The following is a 22,264-nucleotide window of genomic DNA, read 5'->3' as shown; positions in this document are numbered from 1 at the left end:
AGCTTATCTGGCCTATAATTAGCTGTGGTCTAAGAAAAGGATCAAAGGAGGGCACAGAATCGCTAAACCTTATTTCACTTATTAAATCACGCACGTGGTTCTAATTTCATTTCCCTGAGGTGGAATTTAGAGGTGCCGGATCTTCTTCTTGCTAAGGAAGAAAGGAGGATTCATTTCCTAAGCCTTAGAAGAAATGGCTGCTAACCCTCTGTTCCCCTAAACTGCTGGCTGGCATTAAAGGGGTGGCGTGGCCTGCAAGGAAAACAAAGGCCAGGATTCCTGGCGTTGGTGTGGGTGAATGTAAAGACTGTCTCTACGCTCAGCCCACGGATGACACGGCTACCAGAAAACAAAATTATTTAGTGTTTAAATCTTGCAGTCTCAAATTTCGAGGTCTTGCTGCCTAGATCTCAGCACTCAGTCCTGTATTATGACCTTGGGAAGTATCTTTACATAACATTTACATGACTAAGGCTTGATCAATTCAGAAATTTTCATTTAGACCTGAACAGGCTGTTACTATATCCTGCCGGTTGCTGACACCAGAAACATACTTTATGATTTAAACAGTCTCTAGGCTTTATTTATTTATTTTTAAAAAACCTTCCAGCTAGATGTGCTTCCTTCTTAAACTCGAATCAGGCCAGAGGTGACTGGCCAGCCCATCAAAGAGGGTCCCTGGACTATTTTTGGGTGAATAACTCCTAAAATCAAGCCACCTGCCTTAAAAAACAAAACAAGACAAAACAAAACCCAAAATATGGGCAGAATCTTTTTGCAAAAGAATTCAGGAAGTGGGCGTAAGACAAATTGTTGGTGCTGTATATAGCCAACGTCTTACAAACGTGCTACAAGCCCGAAATAAACAATATTGTCTCTGTATGATCAGCAAAATATGTCTAATTATCCCTCTCCATCTCTGTTGTATGGGATGTATAGAAATAAACAAGACATATCCATGCCAAGATCACTTAAATTTAAATTAGATCTAATGTGAACTGAATACACACTCAGCATCATATATAGCAGCCATCCATGACGGTGCCGAAAAAGTAGGCATTTGTGGGATGCCTAGAGGGATGTTAACTGGTAGATTTGGTACTTTGGGAAGGTTCACATTGGGTAGGTTCACATTGGGTAGGTTACTGGTTAAACTCCTGTGGAAGAAACAGACAGAAAGAAAAAAATACCATCACAGTGACAATGCAGATGTGGCAGAAGCACACGACAGTTGTAAATAAACTGACTGAGTCCACAGCGAGACAACAGCGAACACACTTCAGAAAGCAGCGTACGGATGGGCAGCAGCGGCGTGGCTCAACGGAGGAGTGACAGAAGTTAGCGGAAAAAAAAAATTAACCACAGAGTGACTTAAAAGCGTGGACACTTATCCACAGTGAATGATCACATTATTTAAATGCCCTGGTGTGGGGGGGGGGGGTCTGCAGTTTCCAGATCCATTGCCATGAGCGTCTAGAACTTGTCTCAGACTAAAAACTGGAATTGGTGGAATCCGTGGCGTTGCTGTGGCCAGGGCAGCTGTGCGGTAGCTGGGCGGAGCACTTTCTTTTCCTTACTTTTTTTTTATAACCTATTTTTGATGGAGGCACATTCCTTAGGTCAGATATTAGACACATGACATCACAGGAAATGCTCCCACTTGAACACATAATGGTGGTGGACAGAAACAGAGTTCTTTCTACCTGTTACTTCTGAAGACCAGTGTATGTGCGATGGGGCGTCAGAGTTGGTGGCAAAGATGAAGGAATTATATAAAAAATGATTAGCTTTGAATACTTTTATAAAACACTTGAAGAAAACAGAAACTTCCCCTCTCAAACTAAGTCCAATTAAAATGAAGAAATATTTACACACACACAAGCAAATAAAACCCCCCAAATTTAGCTCTTATAGTAAATTCTTTGACCACACGTGGATTTAAAGTGTGGCCTCACGTTACAGTAATTACCCTTGAACGTGAGATAGAGACAGTAGGATGAATGACGGGGAGGTCTGGGGTGCTGGGGATGTGCTGTTTCTTGGTCTGTGTGATTAGTTCTATAGGTGTTTCTAGTTTGTAAAAATTAAAACTCTGATTTTTCTGTAAGAAGTTAAAATTTAAGTTAAAAATTGATACATGTGACCTCATAGAAGCCTTTTGTTTTTGAACAAAGATTGATCACCTGATGTGATGAAAGAGAGATAATGGCTTTGTGACCGGAGAGAGAAAATGAAACCAACACTAAGCCCGAGTGGAATCAGCCACATCTCTGCGCAGGACTGTGGCACACACTGCTCCCCGCGCGGGCACTGCACGTCTCTGTAGCGGCATTTTAAGGGTGTTCCATGCAGCCAAAGTCACTGGCACGGTAGAGCCCAGCCTAACTCTGCATCAGAGAGGAGCCTTCCTGTTTAAGTAGAGTTGACAGCACTTTGGCAAAGGAGTTGAGGCTTTCTTTTTGGATCCTGCAGGAGAAGAGCGAGTTTTGCCAAAGCAGCTCTGCCCCGGGCAAGCTGTGTTTGACTGACAGAGCTCTTGCGTCGGGGGCGAGCCTCCTGATATGTCGGAAATTCTGGCCCCTGTCGGTCGTCTGGACACCTGTCTCTAGAAACAAGTTATTCTTTCACAGTGACAATATAGCCCCGGCTTGTAGATGGAAAAACCTAGAATGCAAAATTGCCAACCTTGCATTCTCTTCCTTAAGGGAAACAGGTGTCTCACAGGTGCGTCCTTTACTCTTCACACGTGGGAAAGGCAATGGTATGTCTCTACTGGGGACTAAAGGATGCCCTTGGGGGAACAGTCAAGAGAAGAAGCTGAATATGACTATTAAGTAGAAGGGAAAATGGAACTTTTCCTTCTATGTTTCTCTATTTCACCGGGGAATTTGCCTTTGAATTCAGTCCCTGGTGGTTCTCAGTCTTGAATACTGCCATGTAACAAAACCATTGGCGATTTCCACTGAGACATGTGTAAGCCTATATCAGCAAATGTGATCATTAAATGATACACACACTGAATAATGATCAAAGAATTAGGAAATCTTTAGAGATGGCAGTCTGGAAAGTTAAAATGTCAATTCTGAGCAAATTAAAAGTAGCTAGGAATGAATAACATACAAATGTATGCAAAAGCAACTTAATTTAAACATATTAGCGGATGGTGGGCACACAAATTAGACATGAGCTTCGTTTTGCACACAAAAATTAAAAAATACTTATATTAATCAAAACATATTGTATTTGTAAAATATGACATTTTGGCTGGACTCATGCACTAGACTCATAGAAACATTTCCTTCCTGTGAGACATTATAATGCTCTACTTTGAAAAGCCGGAAACGTGCTCGATAAATCTGCTTTCAGCAAAATAATGTAGTGTATTAATAATGTTACTAATATTTCATTTGGATGTTAATAACTTATATTAATAGCTAAAGAGGCAGCTCCAAGCATGAGATACATGTGAAAAGGGGAAATTTTCGAGTAGCGCTCAGCTCAGATGAGGCTCCTGCAGCTGCTGATGGACATAAGAAATTATTATCTTAGAGGGCCCTTTAGCAACTACCTAAAAACTTCATCATGCTTCTCTGTGAGTATCATAATTGGATATCTCTGAATAGTAGAAGTGTGAATTGCAATCCTAACAACTGACATATGTTAAAAATTAGATGCATTCATTTTGGAGATGCTTCTGAAAAAGAATGGCTCCCCTTCATGTCAAAAGGCCCCATCTCTGGAACATCGGATTAAAAAATCCTCATCTGCTCTCTCCCACATGAATGAAAGTTACAACCGTGTGGGTACCTCATCATTTCTACTGGTGGAAATGACTAAGCTACAGGCATTCTTGTTTCTAGAACTGATTATAATCGAGACTGAGTCTCCATGCGGAGATGACATGGTTGTGTCTTCTCTCAAAGAAGCTTTAGATTTATGGATGGGGTAGATTTAAGATACAGATGTCTTCTACTTTATGAGCCATTTATTGCTGAATATAAGTAATTCATCTTGTCTTATCTCGGTGCTCTGGACATGAACGTCTCTCTCAGTTTGTATTCTTAGGTCTGATCTCTACTTGGGGCACAGGCGCTCTGGTATCTTCTTAGAGTACGGAGCAATATTTATCAACCTTTATTCATTTCCATCATCAGACCACCCAACTGCCTTCCCCATGAAAATTTACTGCATGTTACTGCACATACTGCATATGCATTTACATTACAAGAGTGCGAATTTTTTTGCCCTCCCTCACTCCAGGAACCAATTGTCACCAGCTCTGGGAGCTGGAAAGCCCCCGTTGAGAATGCATAACCTACAGAATAAAATTCCAAGCTTCACGGGACTTTAGAACGTCCCCAACATTTCTCCAGCCTTCATAATCCATGCGGACCCAACAGAGCATTCGGTTTCTATCGCATCCCCCACACTCCTGTGTTTCTGCCTCCGCTCACGCCCTTTTCCAGCACCTCTGCTCCTCGTGGAGTCTTAGGCTCCCAGCTGCTTCCTTCCCGGCTGCTCAGTGAAGTGCACCCCCTCCAATCTATGCTCTTCTTTATGTTCTTTGATAAATACTTGGTAGCTATTTAAAGTCATTTTTCTTGAAAGCTGTTGCTCAGACCCATCTAGATTGAAATCTAGAAATGCTATTTCTTTTCTCTTTACCATAGTTTTTCTATTGTATCTTTACAAGGTTCAGCTGGTATGAGTTCCTTAATCAAGGGCAGTTAATCAGTAAATACGTATTGAACACCTATTATGTCCCAGGCCCTGTTCTAGGTGCCAGGGAGGCAATAGTGACCAAATGTTAACATGGAAACTCACATATTCTAGAATGTTAGTGTTGGGAAAGTCTTGGGTTTCTAAGTCTTTATTTTTCAAAGGGCACCGAGGCTCAGAAAGGTCCACTGCCTTGCCCAAGGTGACCCAGCAAATTGCTGGCAGAATTAGGAGTTCTGACTCCATGTCTAGTACTTGCCTATTTCACACCAGGCCACCTACATTTTGCTAAGGTGTTTTTGGGTTGACAGTCTATTATCATTAAGACACTGACATCCTTGACAATCTGGAAAATTATTATTTTAAAAAATACTTCTCATATGTATATCTCAGGCAGAGAGAGATAGAGTGCATTTTGAGATTTTTCCAAGTATACACATGGAGAAGCAGTGTTCAGCTCTCCCATTCAGAGCCACGCCCACCTGAAATGGGCAGCCACGAAACGTGGCTTGCCTGCACCGGCAGGTGTTCACGTAGAGCTCGGGAGAGAGCTGCAAGGCAGTGCGGAGAGGGTACTAGACTTGGCACGCTTTGGATCAGACACTGAGTTTTCTTCCACGATGACCTAACAGTGAACCAACTCTAAAGAGCTGGTAGAACTGTTGTCCATCTGCTAGTTAGGACCAAATGCTGATATTCAGGGCTGCCGGGAGGGTTGTGATCAACCTGCCCTGCTGTGGGTGGTGCCCCTGTGACATTTCCCGGGAGCAGGCTACGAGCACCCGCTTAAGCCTGTCTTCGAGAGGCCGACTATCTCGGGCCGTGTCAGCAGCTCAGTGAAGACATTCTCCACCAAAGCACAGAAACTCTTGCTGTGACTCTGTCTGGCTTTGTGGAAACGGCCACCAGCCTCCCTTCCCTCTCCTTGCAGAGATGGAAAGACATGCTTCCGGAGAAGGCAGCCTTAGGACTTAGCCATGCTATCCTTTCTGCCAAATAACTTGCATCAAACCCGAATGATGATTCTATATTTTCTTTTACATGGCCATATTTTGAAATAAGAAAATCTGAAGAATATTTAAAATCTGTTTTTAGCAGCCTTGTCAGAGTGCTGTTTTTCTTTAAGACTCTGAATATTAGTTCTCCTGGAAGAAGCTTTTACAATGCACGTTGCCGTCCTTTAACCTGGGACCAGGTGCCTGGAATCATGACTGTTGAAAGTGGAAGAACAGCGCTGAGCATGACCACTGTTTGAAAGAAAGGCTGTGGTCTGTGTGCGCGTGTGTGAATACTGGGGGAATCACGTGTCGAAATCAGAGACAAGCGAGGAAACGAATCTATTGATCTAAGTCAGTCTCTTGTTTTTGAGTAGTTGGATGAAAAACGTTCCAAAAACACATCTTTTCTTGGAAAACCCTCCACAAAGAAAAATGAAGTTCTATTTCTTTATCAGCCCTCTAGCTGGTCAGATAAATGTTGGTTCCTACTGTGTTTCTCTTCACGTGGAAGGAAGGCAGAGAGACTGGCCCCTTGGAGCACATAGCGTGGCCCAGGCTCTCTCCTCTTCACTGGCCCGTCTGCAAGGCTGCCCCATGGCATCACACTCTGTGTACAAACTCCCGAGTAAAAACTCGTGCCTTCCACGAATTGTCATCTAGCTTATGTTTTGGTTGGCACTTTGAACTATCTCTGCATGGTCTGATGGACACATACTATTTAGCATGAATTGGACAAACCACAATCATGTGAAAAACTCCTAAAAAACACATCAACATAAAAGAGTCTCAGGTTATAATTTATGACTATTAATCTTTCACTAATTTTCAGACCTTTAAATTACTGATCCATGAGTTCAAATTGTATTTTTTTCATCATTAAAAAATCCCCAACAAAATATTCCCACACTAAGACCTCCAAATGTGAAAATGATTTTGATTCTATCTTTACTTCTGACAGTATTAAGAATATTCAGTACTTCAAAAAGAATTAGCAGTAATTTGCTTGGTTTCTGAAGAATTTAACACATTATAAAATGGCTTTAGTGACATTGTCACAGAACTTCTTGACAATTCTTGGACACTGAGTAGGGACCTTTTAAAAAATCAGTTTTGCAGCCGGCTGGTGTGGCTCAGTGGATTGAGCGTTGTCCTATGGACCGAAAGGTCTGGACTGGATTCCCCGTCAGGTCACAAGCCCGGGATGTGGGCTCGATCCCCAGTAGGGGGCGTGCAGGAGGCAGCCGATCGATGTTTCTCTCTCATATGGATGTTTCTGTCTCTCCCTTCTCTCTCTAAAGAAATCAATGAAAACATATTTAAAAAATCAGTTTTGCAGGTGAGAAAACAATTTCATGCCTTTATTAGCCTTCTGGCTAGTGAGTGGAGGGTGAGGCCCTGACTCGAGGGCCCTTTAAGAAGCAGTGAAAGAGAGCAATCATTTTCTCCCACGAGTGTCGGTAGTAGTGGCCTGCAACTTAAACCCAAGCAAGTAAATGCGATTTCAAGACCATAGCTCTTTTCAAAATGCGAATATTACTCATTTTAGCATTTTCCTTTCACAACTGTTCTTCAAGCACAACTGTCTTGATTACAATGAGCTTTTTAAAAAACGTCTCTTGTTAATCAAGGGACCCAGTTTTATTCTCATGAGTGAAAAATCGCAGGGCCACATTAAGAGACTGTTATAGAATTCAGAGTAACAAGCCCAATTTCAGACTTCTTGGCATGTGTTCGCCAATGAAGGGCTACTACCTACTGACCTGCTGGCAGTAGGCTAAGCCGAGACCCTTCCCTCCTGGCTCCAGTGTGGAAGGAGGGGCGAGGTAGCTGTTTTACATGAACGTCTTTATCAGTCAGAGTCCTACACGGTGTAAGATAGAGGGAGGGTCTTAACTCAGAAAACCCCTTCAAGATGAGACAGAAGTCAAGGCTTCTGAATTGCAGAAAAGTCTTACTAGCTCTGGAGTGCCTGCAAGTCTGCTTCTACACACCCATTCCAATCCATTCCAAAGATGTGAAGGACTAGAACAAACGAAATGATTTTCTTAAGAGAGGGAGAGAGAGAGAGAATCTAATAGGACAAAGCTAATAGCAGTTGGCTTTATTGAAGCTTTTCAACTCATACCAGAGCCCTCTCCACCTAGGAACCCTCTACCTCTCCAGAGAGCGGAGTCTGGGGCAGTCCCTTGGGCTCCTGGGGTCCCAGCCTCCTCGCTAGGAATGGAGGGGCGATGAACCCACTAGACATTTCAAATAGCTTCCCCACGCAGTTACGGATATCACTACCTCCACAATCCACAGGCTTTCCTGTAGTTTGTCCTTTAGATTGCTAGCCCATTAAAAAAAATGACTCCTGTGGTCAAATAACGCTAGATTAAGCAGAATTGAGCAAGGCTCTGTATTACCATGTTTCCAGAGTTTGGAAATATACCGGTGTGCTTTGTGGCTCCCCAGGAAACAAAGGTGTGGACTGCATAGCTTCCCAGCCATATCTGGCCGGAGTCCTTTCCGTGAGGCCTGTCTCAAGTGCTTAGACCAGAGAATGGCAAACCACAGCCCACAGGCCAGTCCCCTGCTTTTGCAAATAAGGTTTCACAGGAACACAGCGCATCCATCCCTTTACTTATTGCCTAGAGCGGCTTCCGTGCCGTAGCAGCAGAGTGGAGTTGTGGCAGAAACTGTGGAGCTCGAAAAGCGAAAATATGCATTATATGCCCTTTTATGGAAACAGTTTGCTGAGCCCTTGCCTAGCCCCCTGTGGAGCTCCCTTTGGGAAACGTGAATTCCTAGAGAAAACATCATTGGAGTAAGAAACACAGTACAAATATCACAGCTGGGTTTCTATCCCGTATTCCTGATTCATCTTGTGAAATAAAGATTCCATTTCATAAAACTTGTCTCAGCCTCTTTCCTGTAGCCCCTCTGGCCAAGGAGGCTATGCGCATCATAGTGGGGAACACAGGCAGCGTTTGCTCTGTCTCCTGCTAACCCTGAAAACCCCAAGACACCGTTAACCCACTTCTGTATGACTCTCCAGCTATTTGCACCCAAACTCCGATGGTATCAAAGAGGTTTCCTTACTTGACTGGTTCCCATGACTCCCGCTCAAAGCCCCTGTGAATGGATTGTGCAATTGAGGACTCCATCAAATCCACATATCTAACCACAAGTGGGGCAAACAGGTCTTGCAGGTGTTTGTGAAATTTTCCATTGCACAAATTATCTAGAACAGATAAGCAAAATCTCAGTAAGAACCCACAGTTGCTTTGTCAGCATACAACATACACACAGAGAGGATTGTCGACATTAAATATACGGCTTCTAAGATAGCCTCCCCTCCCCCCCCAAAAGAGAAAGATAAAAAGTACATGCACAGCATCAAAGTTCATGCTTAAATCTGTGTGGCAAGAAAATGGGATTCAAAAACATTTTACTCTTCTGTGTCCCTCTTCTACAAAAGAAAAGGAATCATTTTTCTTTAAAAGCAACACAAAACAACCGTCACTGATTTTTAGGTGTTCTTTGCACCCGCTCCCCTTCCTCCCACTGTGTTACTGGGAGGAGAGAATATTCTACCGCTTCCTTCATCACCCTCACTGGGGAGGAAGGTCCACGTTATGGCTGTGTTGTGTAAGATACTCCGAGATGCTTAGGGTGTTACTTAGAATTTTATTTTTTTCATCTCAGAAGCATCTTTCAATAAAAATTGAAAAATGTGAAGAGGTTAATTAGCTTGTTCAAGAGCAAACGAAACCACGGACACCACTTCTGACACTGCTCTGGGGTTCTTCTGCCTCGTTGAGAGAAGGATTCCCTGTCACAGGCCTCTTGTTGGAAGGAAGAAAGCCCATCAGCTGTAAGTCGGTTTCTTTTCGAATTAATCATAAAACTACAAAGAGCTGTGTCCAGCCTGTCGTCGGCCTGGGTAAAGACGTTTTAACAATGTGCTTATTGGCATGCTACTTAGGAAGGTCGAACAGTCAAAGCGGATACATACAGTCGGTGCGCAGGAAATCATTCAGCAGCTGAAACAGTGGGAAACTGTCCCACGTGTCTGGGGGCTGCACCTCCAGTGCTGCATCCATGTCCACCGCGAAGAGCGACAGGAAGGTCTCGGCGTGCTCCACCATCAGGTCCGACCACCACGCAAAGGCCTTAGAGACGTGGCAGAAAAACAACAGACAGAGAGGCAATGAGCTTCTTTCTCCGACACAAGATGGGACGTCAAGCCCTCAGTGTTCCAGATCAAGTGTGCATCAGCAGGGTTTGGTGGTTTTATTGTAAAGAGAACAGCATTTTTTATACCATTGGGCCTCACAGTGTCCCAAGGCCATGCTTTTCAGGGTTCCAGGCCTGCCTTAGAAAGTCTTTCATCTGACCCACGGGTCAGACGACTCAGTGTAGAAGTGACAGACTGGAATTTCTGTTCAGTTTACAATAACTCAGTAGGTTTTGAGTCATGCTCTTTATCACTGTTCTTGGCTGGTTCTTGCTCTTAGGTATTAGAATTTGGGAGTTTCTTCACTGTGTTTATGGGTTTTCTGCTGGTCTAACTTGAAAATTTGCAATGATCGTTCACTTATATCTACATGTCTGGGGCTTAATTGTCTGCGGTCTCATACAAGCTCAGTGACTGGTGTTTCCCTACGCATTGGGCATGTTACTCCTGTTTCATACCAAGGCAAAGGAAACCATTGTAGCAATTGTCACAAAACTTTTGAGTCAGAAGTGTCTTTAAGCAGGGAGCCTCTGGTTTTGCATCCTGTTTATAGGAAAGATCAGGCTTATGCTAGGAGACACTCAGTAAGATGAGGACTTGCTTTTCTTGGGGGGAGGGGGGGAGGGTTGGACACATATGTACATTGAAAACCAAAAAATATCAGTGAAGTAACTCATTTTCATGCACGTGGGTCCTTGGAAATCATTGTGCAGGGTCTCAGGGGTGACATTCACATCGGACGGGGCCAGATGTGAATGCGGTTTGAAGGCATGCATGCATGTCGACTCGTCATCTCTGGCAGGGGCATGCAGAATGAGTGGCAGTGTCCACAGGCCCTTTTTGCTGATTTCAAAGACAGCAACAAAACAAAAACAATCGCCAGCCTCGTCTTGTCCCCCACCTCCCCGCCCAGTGCCGTAAAGTATTTACATTGGAAACACTTTCCGGAGCATTCACCGAAAAAAGATGGAGGGCGTTTGAAAACATGAAAGATGATTATGGAAATAATTCCATAAATGAAAGTGTTTGTTCAATGGCCAAGCTCTTCTGTGATCAATAGTTATTTGGGGATATTCTAACAGCCACTAGGAGGCAGAATAGCTGTCCACCTCTCTTCTTTCATGAGATTTCATTTTACTTACTTCTCCTTTATCAACATGTGGCTGGTTTGCAAATTAAATGGAAAAAATCAAGTCATGGACCATTCTTCAAGGTCAGCTTGGCTGGAAATAGACACCTGCTGTTTCCATTTTAATTTACAGTAAAACCTCACTGATTCAGAGTAATGGGAGCGGAGAGATGCTAGTCTGTCAGCATAAAAGCCTAAATTATTGGGCTTCCTAAAAATAGATATTTGTTGTTTCAAATGCAGTCTGTACTTGGGCAGCACAGGAGAAGGTATATGCACTGGTTATCATATGAATGCATCATAAACGTAAAACTGTTTTTTCAAAACTTCCAACAGTCATAGATAAATTAACATAATTTGAAGTCAAAGACACAAAGGTTTCATTTTACAGATCCTAGGATGAAACTTGTAAGAAGAGCCTTTAGAATTTCCAAAGAAAGTTGAGACCATGTCACACATTTTACTTAAGAGAGATGAAAAGAGCCACATCTGCCATTGAATTGTCACAAATTCCAAGTGTCTGGGTCTGAATCAAGGAGGTTTTATTGTAGTTTTCCCACCTGGGGATGGGAGGCCTGCGGTTTGGGGCTTGCTCCACTGACTGCGGCTGAATCCAGCCGAGGCCGAAACCCTCCAGCCCACCCTGAGCTCTCCCCGCCTTCTGGTCGGCAGAGACCTTCTCCCACTGAAATCTGCCGGAGCCCCACTCCCACTCCCAGCCCCACACGGAGGGCTGACTGGTCAGTCCTGGGGCAGGGCATTCGCAAAATTCACCAAGGCACACTCTTAGCTGGTGCTTATTCTTCCGCTATTGGATTAACTTTACATTTTCAGGGTCAGTCTAAGAAAACAGTTACTTTTGTTTTTGTTGTTGTTCTAGGATGATAGGACAAAACAAAATAAAACACCAGCCCTAAATGCCCGAAATTAAAAAAATACATATTTAGCCCAACCCCATACCTGGTTCTTACCACCTTTGTTTAAAAGTTGCAAACCAGAGACCATAAGCAGCACCCTCTTTTACTATCTATAGAGAACTTTGTCCCTCATAGGAATTTAATAAGTTATTGAGCGGTTGTCTACAGGCGTGGTGTTAATAAACATATAGATAGGTGCCGTGCAAGGCACGTGACCACGGTGATATGAATGATCACTGCTGAATTCCGGCAGAGGAAGTCGGGCTTCTAGTGAACAAAGAGGATTTAAATCGGGGGTTGCAGGAGCAGGGAAGGCCAGACCTGCCTCTGTACAAACACGGCGATTCGTTCAGAACCTCGTGATCAAACCTGGAGAAGGGGAAGAGGCCCTGGCAAAGGGCAGTGATGACCAGACACTTTGCCGTCATTTCCATCAAATGAACAGAATCAATGTGACTGGATTGGGCAAGGAAAGTCTTTTTTTTTTTAATCCTCACCCGAGGATATTTTCCCATTTTTTTGTACAGATACAGTGGGAGGGAGAGAGAGGAAGGGAGAGAGAGAGAGAAACATCGACGTGAAGGGACACATCGAGTGGCTGCCACCCGCACGACCAACCAGGGCCGGGGACAAACTGCAACCGAAGCACGTGCCCTTAGCGGGAACCGAGCCCGGGTCTCTCCGGACCGCAGGCCGACACTCTAACCGCTGAGCCAAACTGGCCAGGGCAGGAAAGTCTTTAAAATTAAAAAAACAAAACAATTTTTATTGATTTTATGCTTGCTCAGACAGGTGAATGCTATTTTTGTACTTGAGCTAACTTGATGTCTGTGGGTATTGCAAGTCTTCAGAAATCTTTTCCAAAGAAAATAAGAAGTTATATTTCAGCTTCTCAATACTTACCCAGTGCTTTTTATTACTTAAAGGCAAAGATGTATGCTTTAGGGGTACAGTCAACCACACTAAACACACTGTATTTTTGTACACAAATTCCATGTATATATGTACCCCACTGTGTACTACCACAATACATATATACATATACAGACATATACATAGAGAGAGAGAGATTGGGAAGTTGAAGCAATAGTACATGAAAGTGTAGTTCGTGTGTGTGTGTGTCTGTGTGTGAAGAATTTAGGCTCTGAGAGCAGAGTTAAGCTGCAATTAAGAGAGAAATGTGACAACGCTACCATCCACTGCATGCGTGTGTATGTGATGTATTCTTAGCAGTTGAGAATTTTTTCTCTTGGGACACTTAATTACTTTATATTGAAATTTAATGTGGCTTTGAGAACTATTGCTTTTGGTGGGGAGCAAGTCTCCTTGTCACTTTCATTCGTGGTGCCACCAAATACCATGGCTACACAGCAAGATCCAAGCTCCGGATTTCGTCATTCACTGTGGTTTATTGAGCACCCAGAGAATATGGCAGTGAGTTCATGGCAGTTAAAATTTTTTCTTACTTCAACCTTGTCTTTAATGTGCCAGGGCACATTCTACCTCTGGCTGTACCCAGTGGCTAGCTACTGGAGTCAGCCAGGCAGATTTAAAAATTACCACTACTTGGTCCCTCGCCGTGAGATTCCGACCCATTGAGCTGGGGTGAGGCCTGAGAGTCAGCAACGGTTAAGGCTTCCCAGGGGACTGCAGTCGGTAAGTGAACACCGGCGACAGGTGGTGTGCCCGTCCGGACAACGCCACCGTGAAACAGGCCCACTCGCCTTTCGACACGGCCTGTCTATATCTTCCACCTGGTACTCTCCGCCTAGGTCTGTCCTTTGTATGAACCTTGTTATATATTTTGCTTCCTTATCAAGTTGTTCCTAACTGCACCACCGCCACGCTTTGCTGAGCACTTACTACGGGCCGGCATGTCAGCAGCGGCTGTGCTCGGTGCAGCCTCCGTGCTAACAACAACCGCCTGACTTCGATCCGTTGTTACCGCCAGGGTACGGGATGGAGAGGTTAAGGAACTCGGCTGAGGTCACAAAGCAAGGAGGAGGCACACAACCTTCTCCACACAGCCTGCGCTCCCGGCCACTGCCTTTCACTGCTTGAAGTTTCCTTGACGACTGCCTCATGCCTCCTTGTCCTTCGGAGACGCACAGAGGTCGTTACCCCAGGGCTCAGCAGACAGGTAGCTTGGGATTGGTTGAGCAATGAAATTTTGTGATTGGGGGAAATTACTAAGTCGGGAAATAAATCTGTACATTTATCTAAAAACAAATTGGGTCTCCAAATTCCAAAGTCTGCTGACGTTTACATTCCTAACTTCTAAAAATAATAAATGAAAACAGAACCAAATTGATTTCCACCCTATTATTTTACCCTGAATTTGCTTTTGAATATGTAAGATTAAAATGTTTTTATGACCGTGGTTACTAGGGTAGTTGAAGGTGATGATTAGCACTTAGTGAAAAAGTGTTTTGGGGAAAAGTGGAAAAAAACTGCCTTTTTTGGAATGTCAGTTTTCCTTTGGTACCTCTTTGGAGTAATTTGGGAAAATAGTCATCCTTTCTTAGTCTACAGCAGCCTCAGAAATAACTTGATTGCAAATCAAGCATATCTATCATTTTCGTTCGTTCACTTAATTAAAAGTACAGCAGTATATGAGGAAGGTCATCTTCTTCATATCCAGGTCTTCAGAAATGTGTAATTTGGTTTGTCGTCAGGGGAGGACGGGCTGGAGCCCACCACGCCTCTGGAGCCCCAGGGAGAACATACTTACCATCACTGGAACCCCAAATGCCCCAACCTGAAAAGAATGTCAGATAGAATAGGGTAGAAAAAAATTCTAGCCCAGCTTGGTTTTCTGTCTGGAGATTAGTCTCAGGGTGTTTGGAGGGTGCTGTTCGTCCTGTCCTCTCCTCCCCAGCTGTGCACTGCCGGGGGCAGCAGGAGTTAGTTATCCCCACCTCAAGGGGCCTGCACCCTTCTTAGGAGGGTTCGGAGGACTGTGACTCTCTGGCACTCTCTCTCTATATAAATACTGTCTCTATGACCCACATACAGACAGTGGTAGAGGAAGATTAGTATCACTCTGGGTAGCTACTGGTCACCACGCTCGGTGCTCATCACTGTGAGTACAGACGGACAGAGGAAGGTAGCACAGGCTGAGGACAGATCACGGCAGGTAGGGGCACGTGTCGGGATGTAACTGCAGTCGTGGTTAGGTGTATTCATTGCTTCATGCACGCACCAGAGGATCCCCCCACGTTTACCCTGCCGTGGAGGGCCCCCATTTCACAAGCAGCCCACTGTTGCCGTTACATTCCTCGGTCAGTGTTAGAAAGCAGGAGCCCGGGGAAAGTCCCATCGGAAGACACGGTACCGGAAGGGCATGCACGGATACGACAGCGGGTGGCTGGCGCATTCAGTTTCGGCACATACCTCTTTCCCCTGCCACGATCAGCCACGATTGAGTGGAACAGTAGAAAAACAGGAGGAAATTTAAATATGCAATCAGGCATTATTCGGGATGACTGGGTTTAGTGTATTAGAAATCAGTTAACTGTACTGTCAGTTTTCATTTAGTCACAGGAATGACCATTTTAGGTGCTTGAGGAATTACTTTTATGGAATGTCTTTCCTCCCCCTTTTGCTGTCGAGTTGAATGGAGAGGAAGAGTGAGAGTTAGTGCAGTTTTCAGAAAGGTTATCTTAAGAGACATGATCTTAGATCTCAGTGTCGAAGCGAGCAGTGATATCACAGTTTGACCATAATGGAACCTTGGACTCTTCCTTGGAAAGGCTGGGTTGTTTAAGTCCTTACAGGTTTGGGATTTAGTTGGCTTTGAAATCCCTTGGTCTATCATTATTATCAAAACAATCATTTTGACAGTGGTTTGTAAAAAGAAGTAAGCTGTATTTATTTAGATGTATGTTGGAGAACCGACAAGTTGAACAACACAGAATAATTCACTTTTGTCACCACGTCTAGTCACCCGGGTCATCTAAGGTTAACAAATAAAGACTTTGGAGCAAGAAGAATACGTTAGAGATAAATCCAAAAACATGGCCTGCAATCCACACACCGAATGCAATAAATGAAAACAACAATAATGGCAACGAAAACAACAACAAAAGACCAAAAAGTATTTCGTGTGCTCTGGACAAGAACTATATGCTGCTCAAATAATATATTTAGAACAAACTCACCTCTTTTGCTTGCTGCTAGAAACATCTGAAAACTTAGCTGAAATGTACAACACGCAATCACTTTCTGGTTGTTTTAAACAACCTCCCAAAGGCTCCTCCTTGCCCACCTTCCACTTGCATTTTCTTTGCAAGGCCAGTTGAAAAAAATGGGTGTTAAGGCATCTTATTCACATGTCACCAGTAAAATCAGTCCTGCAACCGCAGCTAAGGACCAGCAAGACACACTTCTCACCATGCCTGCTCACCTCTGCGTGGTGCTCCTCATTCTGCTGAAGAACTTCAATGACTAGTTCAGCAAGGCGGATTGTGTCTTCGAGCTTTTTGGCAGGAGTGATTAACCGGCCTACATTTTCTGGAGTACAAGAATTCGTGTTAAAATTCGGTGAAAGCATCAGGCTAGTTTTGTGGCCATTAGAACGAGTAGATAAGAAATTTTGAATAGTTACCGATTATTTTTAAAAGTGTCATGCAAATGTTAAAAGCCACAAAATTAGTAGTGAGCAAACTGTAAGCATTTTATTATTATCATCGCCATCATCATCATCATCATAGATATTAAGAAAAAGCAGTGCTCCAGCTTCAAATTGGCGTAGTAAGCTACACTATGACAGCCCATTTCGAATCGAGTGACATTTTGTACACACGTTCTTTAAAGACAGCATACATGTACTATCTTATATCACTCTCTAGCCTGTGCGTGTGCTACTTGAAGTGGGAAGGTTTAACAGAAGCTTAATCTGGACAGCTGCTACCTTTGTTTCCTGGATTTGTCCATAAACATCCCACACTACAGGATATTTTTCATTATCGGTCTGCAAGTTTAACAGGTATTGGAATATTCATTTAAAAAAAAAAGCAGAGTCAACGGTCTGGCTGTTTTAAGTTGTTCAGGGAGGAGATTGAAATCTAATGGACATCCCTGGGCCATTAGATAGAAGAAAGGATCAAATTATTAGAGTGTTGGGGTTAGATTATTAAATGAAGTAGTGGTGGTCTGTGTTCCTGGTGGGTACAACTGAAATCTTACCAGTTAGGTGACAACTGTGTATTCGAGTTTTTTTTCTGTTTTTAGTTTCTATGGTGCTGAAAGTGCTGTGTTTTTATCTGACTCAAGAACAAACTAAACCCTGTTGGCGTCTTTTATAGAGCTGAATTCACGAATGTTTGGCAATGTCATTGTGTGACCCAAACTTACAAATGTTTTTTCCTGCCAGAAAAGAGTTAATGTTTAAAATATAAAGGATTTCCTTAGCCAATGAAATTGCCTGGATTCAACCAGTATGAACTTAGAGGGCTCTTGCAGGTCATGCTTAGACCCCTTCAAAACGTGAAGCCCCAGGTAGTGGGAGCCCTGGGGTAAGCGGGCACTAGGGTCAGTTAGCACGATCCCGCAGGTAGGTATGCATGCACCCAAAGGACAGCCAAACTTATTGTCATCTCTTCCTCTGAAGCAGGTATGTTTTGGCTTCAGGATTTTTTGTGCTAGAGATTACCTAATGCTTCACAGGAAGGTTTGTTGTTGTTATGGTTTGTTTTGTTTTGTTTATGGGGGTGTTTATTTTTTATTTCTTTATCCTCACTCGAGGATATTTTTGTATTTATCTTCAGACAGAGCAGGAAGGAGAGAGGAAGAGAGAGAAACATCGACGTGAGAGAGACACATCAATTGGTTGCCACCCGCACAACCCCAATTGGGGCCGGGGACGAACTGCAACCGAGGTCCATGCCCTTAGCGGGAATCAAACCCGGGACCCCCCGGTCCACGGGCTAACGCTCTAACCACTGAGCCAAACCGGCCAGGGCTATGGAGGGTGTGTAAACAAAATCATAGGAAGTTTGGTTGCACCTTTACAAAAAAAGTGCCCCATAATTTTCTTTTTGTGCCTTTGTTAGACAGGTGATGAGTATATCAGATGGTCAGTAATTTAGGATTTAATAATGAAAAGCAAGTTCGGTGAAACACTGCAAAATGAGTGTCCCAGCCCCTCTGGGAGCTGAGCGGTGGACGGGGCTGGGCAAGGTTAGCGAGGGGATTCGGTGCGACAAGGCCTGCTGACTGAGTGGAAATGGGCTTTCTGGATTCCGGCCAATGGAAAGCTACGTTGTCTCTGCCGGGCTCAGGTGGCGATGTGGCTGGATATGGTCAGGGACGAAGGTGGGACTGCGGGGAACACAGATATGCAGATTAGGCGCTCGGTCCCACACTCAGGGCGGGAGGTGGGTGTAGTGGAGGAGCTGACAGCACAGTGCCTGGGCCAGAGCCATCAATATTTGGAGAAACAATGAGTGATTTGTATGCTGTGGGGGCACCTGGCCTATTGATCATTTTATAAATGGACTCTGATAATTTCATTAGTAGACTTTCTACAAACATACTGTGTATATATGTTTGGGTAATATGTGTAGAGTGAGGTACTTGCATTTTGATAGTAAATATGCATAGGCTACTATTTCTTATCAGTTGATATTCACATTTACACATCAATTTGCAAGTTCCTCATTCTATGCTTATTGCCCATTCGACACATACACCCACATACACACATCACACACTTACATACATTTTCTAGTAACCAGACAAGCCTGCACATTAATACAAATCTGCAGGGAATCCCACTTGGGCACATCTTTGAAATCTCTTGCTTTAAAAATAGAGATCATTGTCTTTTTAGGTGGAATACTCACCAAATCTAGGGGAATTCCAGCTGTACATGACATATCATGTAGAAATGAAACAATTCCCATCAATATTTTTATGCACTTTCACGTAAGCACTGTGAATGATATTTATGTTTGGAGAAATTCAAGATGCTTAAGCTAGGACCACCTGAAGATTTGTTTTAATATGCAATACTCTTAGATCGACTACAATAGATATCGATAGATACACATAAAGTGTACATGTGCACGCAGCCATTCTGTGGGTGTGTGCACATGTACACAGACATGTGTATGCCTGATGTATATATACAGACAGTATGTTTAATAAAACCTTTTGCAATTGTACTTTAACATGCAAGCATTAAAGTAGGTGGGTTAAGGATCCTTTAATCTAGAACGCTTGATCTTCCAATTAACCCATGTAGCCAGACTTTCATTTACTATTAATTAGCTGCAATTCCATTGTCTGGAGATCAATCCACTTTATGGAGACATAACACTCTTTTCCTCTTTATTTGCTTAGCTAACTTAGTAGCTAAATGGCAAAAACGGCACTAAAAGAGATTTCTCTAAGATGTTGTCTTTAAAGAAAATATTGTGCAAAATCCTCTAGCATCTCCTCCCTCCCCCAACAGAAGTCAAGGAGAAATTTGAGCTCAGAAATGATTTTTTTGTGTCCCTTCTGCTGTCTTGAAATGTACTGCAATATCCCTATCACCCAATCTTGAACTAGCTGGAGCACTGGCGAAGGGGAACTAAAAATACAATATACTTAGTAAACATTTCATACAACAGAATTGAAGCTCATAACATAAAAAAATCGTCATGCAAAATGTTATGCAACAACAATGTTATTTTGTGCTGACATTGAGATTTGAAAATGTTGCATATGTCAGACATAGCTAGACAAAAAATGTGGACATTTGGAAATAAATGCTCTCTTTCGCAAAACCTAGAGTGTCAGACTTGAGAGCCTGAGCCTCAGCTTAGTATTCCAAACCAAAATTTCAAGAAGAAAAATGAATGGAAAAGCAAACTAAACTAGAAAGCTGCCGAGTAAAGGAATGATAGAGGTTTACAGTACTTGGTTTTGGCCTAGGCATGCCTTTGAGCCTCTGACATAACATGCTGGTCTGCGTTTGGGTGGGCGGAGGAGGCCCAGGAGGTGGCCGGGGAGCTGCTCAGGTAGGTGAAGACAGACGGTAAAAAAGTAAAGAGACAAAGTGACTTTCACAAAGAGTGACAAGTAAGATGACGAACTCTGAAAAGAACCACCAAACAAGCAAAAATGATTAAACACAAATGGAGAGCTGCTGTTTTCTCGGCGTTGCTGCGCCGTTACTGGACGGGACTCGGACTGGGGCCACCAGCACCACCCTACGGAGACACCGAGGGGCTGAATGCACACACTGCACGCCTTTGTCCAGACAGATGCACATGAATGATGGTGGCAGCATCACTGACCACAACAAGATACACTTGCATACAATAACGAACGCCTATATGTTAATAGCTGCGTCAGATGAGCAGGAACGGCATGATGTGGTCATAGCTGGAAGATCGTTTCTCACCTTCAATATGCTGCTTTGCTTTCTACTTAACCTCACACCTTCTACTTAAACCTCTCTGTGCTTCGGTTTCCTCGTCTATAATTTGAGAATATTAATATCTTTTTGGTGTACCTTGCAGGGTTGCTGATAAGAGCAAATAAAACAATGTATGGGCCAGATCTCTGCAAAGCCTAAGATGCCTACTAATGTTTATTGTTCTCTCCAACATTGTGAAAAGGCAGGAATTAATTGCCTCGCGAGAGCAGATGAAGGGCCGTTATTAGTTCAAGTGAGCTAGGGATTATTCTTGCTCCCTTTGTGGAATTTCAACATGTCAAAATCTGTCATTTTGGGGGAAAATGTGTGGTATCTGATTGTTTCCAGCTCATTTAATTATTTTCAATTTGGAATTCTCGTGGCTTTTATATTGTGGGTTGAATCATATATAAAAACTTGCCAGCTTATCAAATATGTTACTTGCTATTCCAAATGTTAGAATACCGTAATCAGCACTTGACCCATCTGTCATGTGGTTTACAATATCAGCACAGCAAACATCCTGTAACAATAGCGGCTCCCTCAACACGGGCACGGAGCTCTGTCAGCTTCCCCGGCTCCCTGGCTTTGAGGAGGGCCTCATTAGCCTTGGACCTGCTCTTTCTAATAGTTCCCGTTTATAAAGCAATCTGTACGGGGGAGGGGATAATCCATTGCCAAGTTCGCTTCTAGGTTTGCTTCAATTTTCTACTGGGAAAATGATTTTTACTGCAGGGTTATAGGAAATGTAATGCTAGCAACATTAAAAAAAAATCAGCAATAAGAATATCTATAATATTTTGGCAAAACTATCTATTAAAAGCAAAAGTTGATGACATCCTTTTCTTATGGGACCACCTCAATCTTTTGAATGCAGGGCTAAAAAAATTATTTACCAATCTCCTCTTATTTAAATCTTCTGTCCGAAAAATTGTGTGTGAATAGAATTTAGAAAGCTCAGTTTTAAATAACAGCTATTTAAAGGAAAGCAATGACAGCCTATCTTTATAAAAAAGTACTCGTATTTTAATTTTCTTAAAGTCTGGTCTTCCATCTACAGCTGGGCTGAAAGTTAGGTGCACCTCTGGTAATACATCCTCCTGGCTTTTTAGTGAATGCATGTTATCTGCGTGTGTGGCTCCTATGAAGACTCTCTCCTCATTCTCACCCCGGTCTCTGAACCTGTGCAGAGACACTTGTTCTGGTGGTTTATAAAACAATGAAATGTCCCTAGGCTGATCCGTGACCCGTGAGGCAGCAGATACATATTTCAGCTCCATGGGTCTTGATGATGAAAATTCGTAAAGGGATTCCCGGCTGCCAACTGTCTGTCCAGAATTCTGACAGTGAGGTTTGCCACTATAGAAAAACAAGTTCCCTATTTTTTTCCCCTCACAGAGCAAAACAAAAACATCATACCTTGGTTTCCAACTTCATTTACCCAATTACCATTGCTCATGTTTACACAATTAAATCTGCTTGGCTTCCAGAGAGAGAGTTGAATGTGACTGCAGAAAAAACAAAAAGAGAATTCCTCTGCACGCTCAGCTAAGCCAAGGAAGAGAAGCATCGGGAGTGAGAGGCACTCCAATTAGCCCTCAGTAACCTGAGCGTCCCTGGTTCCAGCAAGCGAACTGCCAGCCTCTGAAATATCGCATGAGAGATGGACATGGTGGATGGGAAGCCCACTTACTACTAAGTTCCAATCTATTGATGTGTCGCTAAAGATGCCAGTGTTTGTATGATGCTATTACTGAAAATAACTAGCCTGTAGTCATTTGCTGTGATTTGGGACTCGGGTGGGTAAAAACTAGAGTATCCTGCTCCCCTACCACGATGGCTCCGAAGATCATACATTTCATCTGGGCTACAATT

General features: G+C 43.3%; 1 protein-coding gene across 17 annotated transcripts in view; it reads right to left on the bottom strand.

Annotated features, from left to right (window-relative positions):
* Window positions 1-22,264, bottom strand: part of CADPS (calcium dependent secretion activator) — a 479,176-nt gene that overhangs the window by 87,510 nt on the left and 369,402 nt on the right. For 7 of the 17 annotated variants that reach the window (XM_036266614.1, XM_036266616.1, XM_036266623.1 and 4 more), the window contains 4 exons: window positions 16,388-16,494; window positions 9,715-9,871; window positions 8,799-8,940; window positions 1,011-1,157 (listed from right to left, as the gene is read on the bottom strand). In XM_036266614.1, the coding sequence (XP_036122507.1) occupies window positions 1,011-1,157; window positions 8,799-8,940; window positions 9,715-9,871; window positions 16,388-16,494 (553 nt within the window). Of the gene's footprint in view, window positions 1-1,010; window positions 1,158-8,798; window positions 8,941-9,714; window positions 9,872-11,078; window positions 11,100-15,375; window positions 15,385-16,387; window positions 16,495-22,264 lie in introns of all 17 variants that reach the window. The other 10 variants (XM_036266617.1, XM_036266610.1, XM_036266612.1 and 7 more) reach the window with 2 other exon arrangements.

The sequence above is a fragment of the Molossus molossus genome, unplaced genomic scaffold (assembly GCF_014108415.1).
Source record: "Molossus molossus isolate mMolMol1 unplaced genomic scaffold, mMolMol1.p scaffold_m16_p_18, whole genome shotgun sequence".
NCBI lineage: Eukaryota > Metazoa > Chordata > Mammalia > Chiroptera > Molossidae > Molossus > Molossus molossus.
Note: the sequence above shows the minus strand (reverse complement) of the source record. Positions and strands in the feature narration are given on the sequence as shown.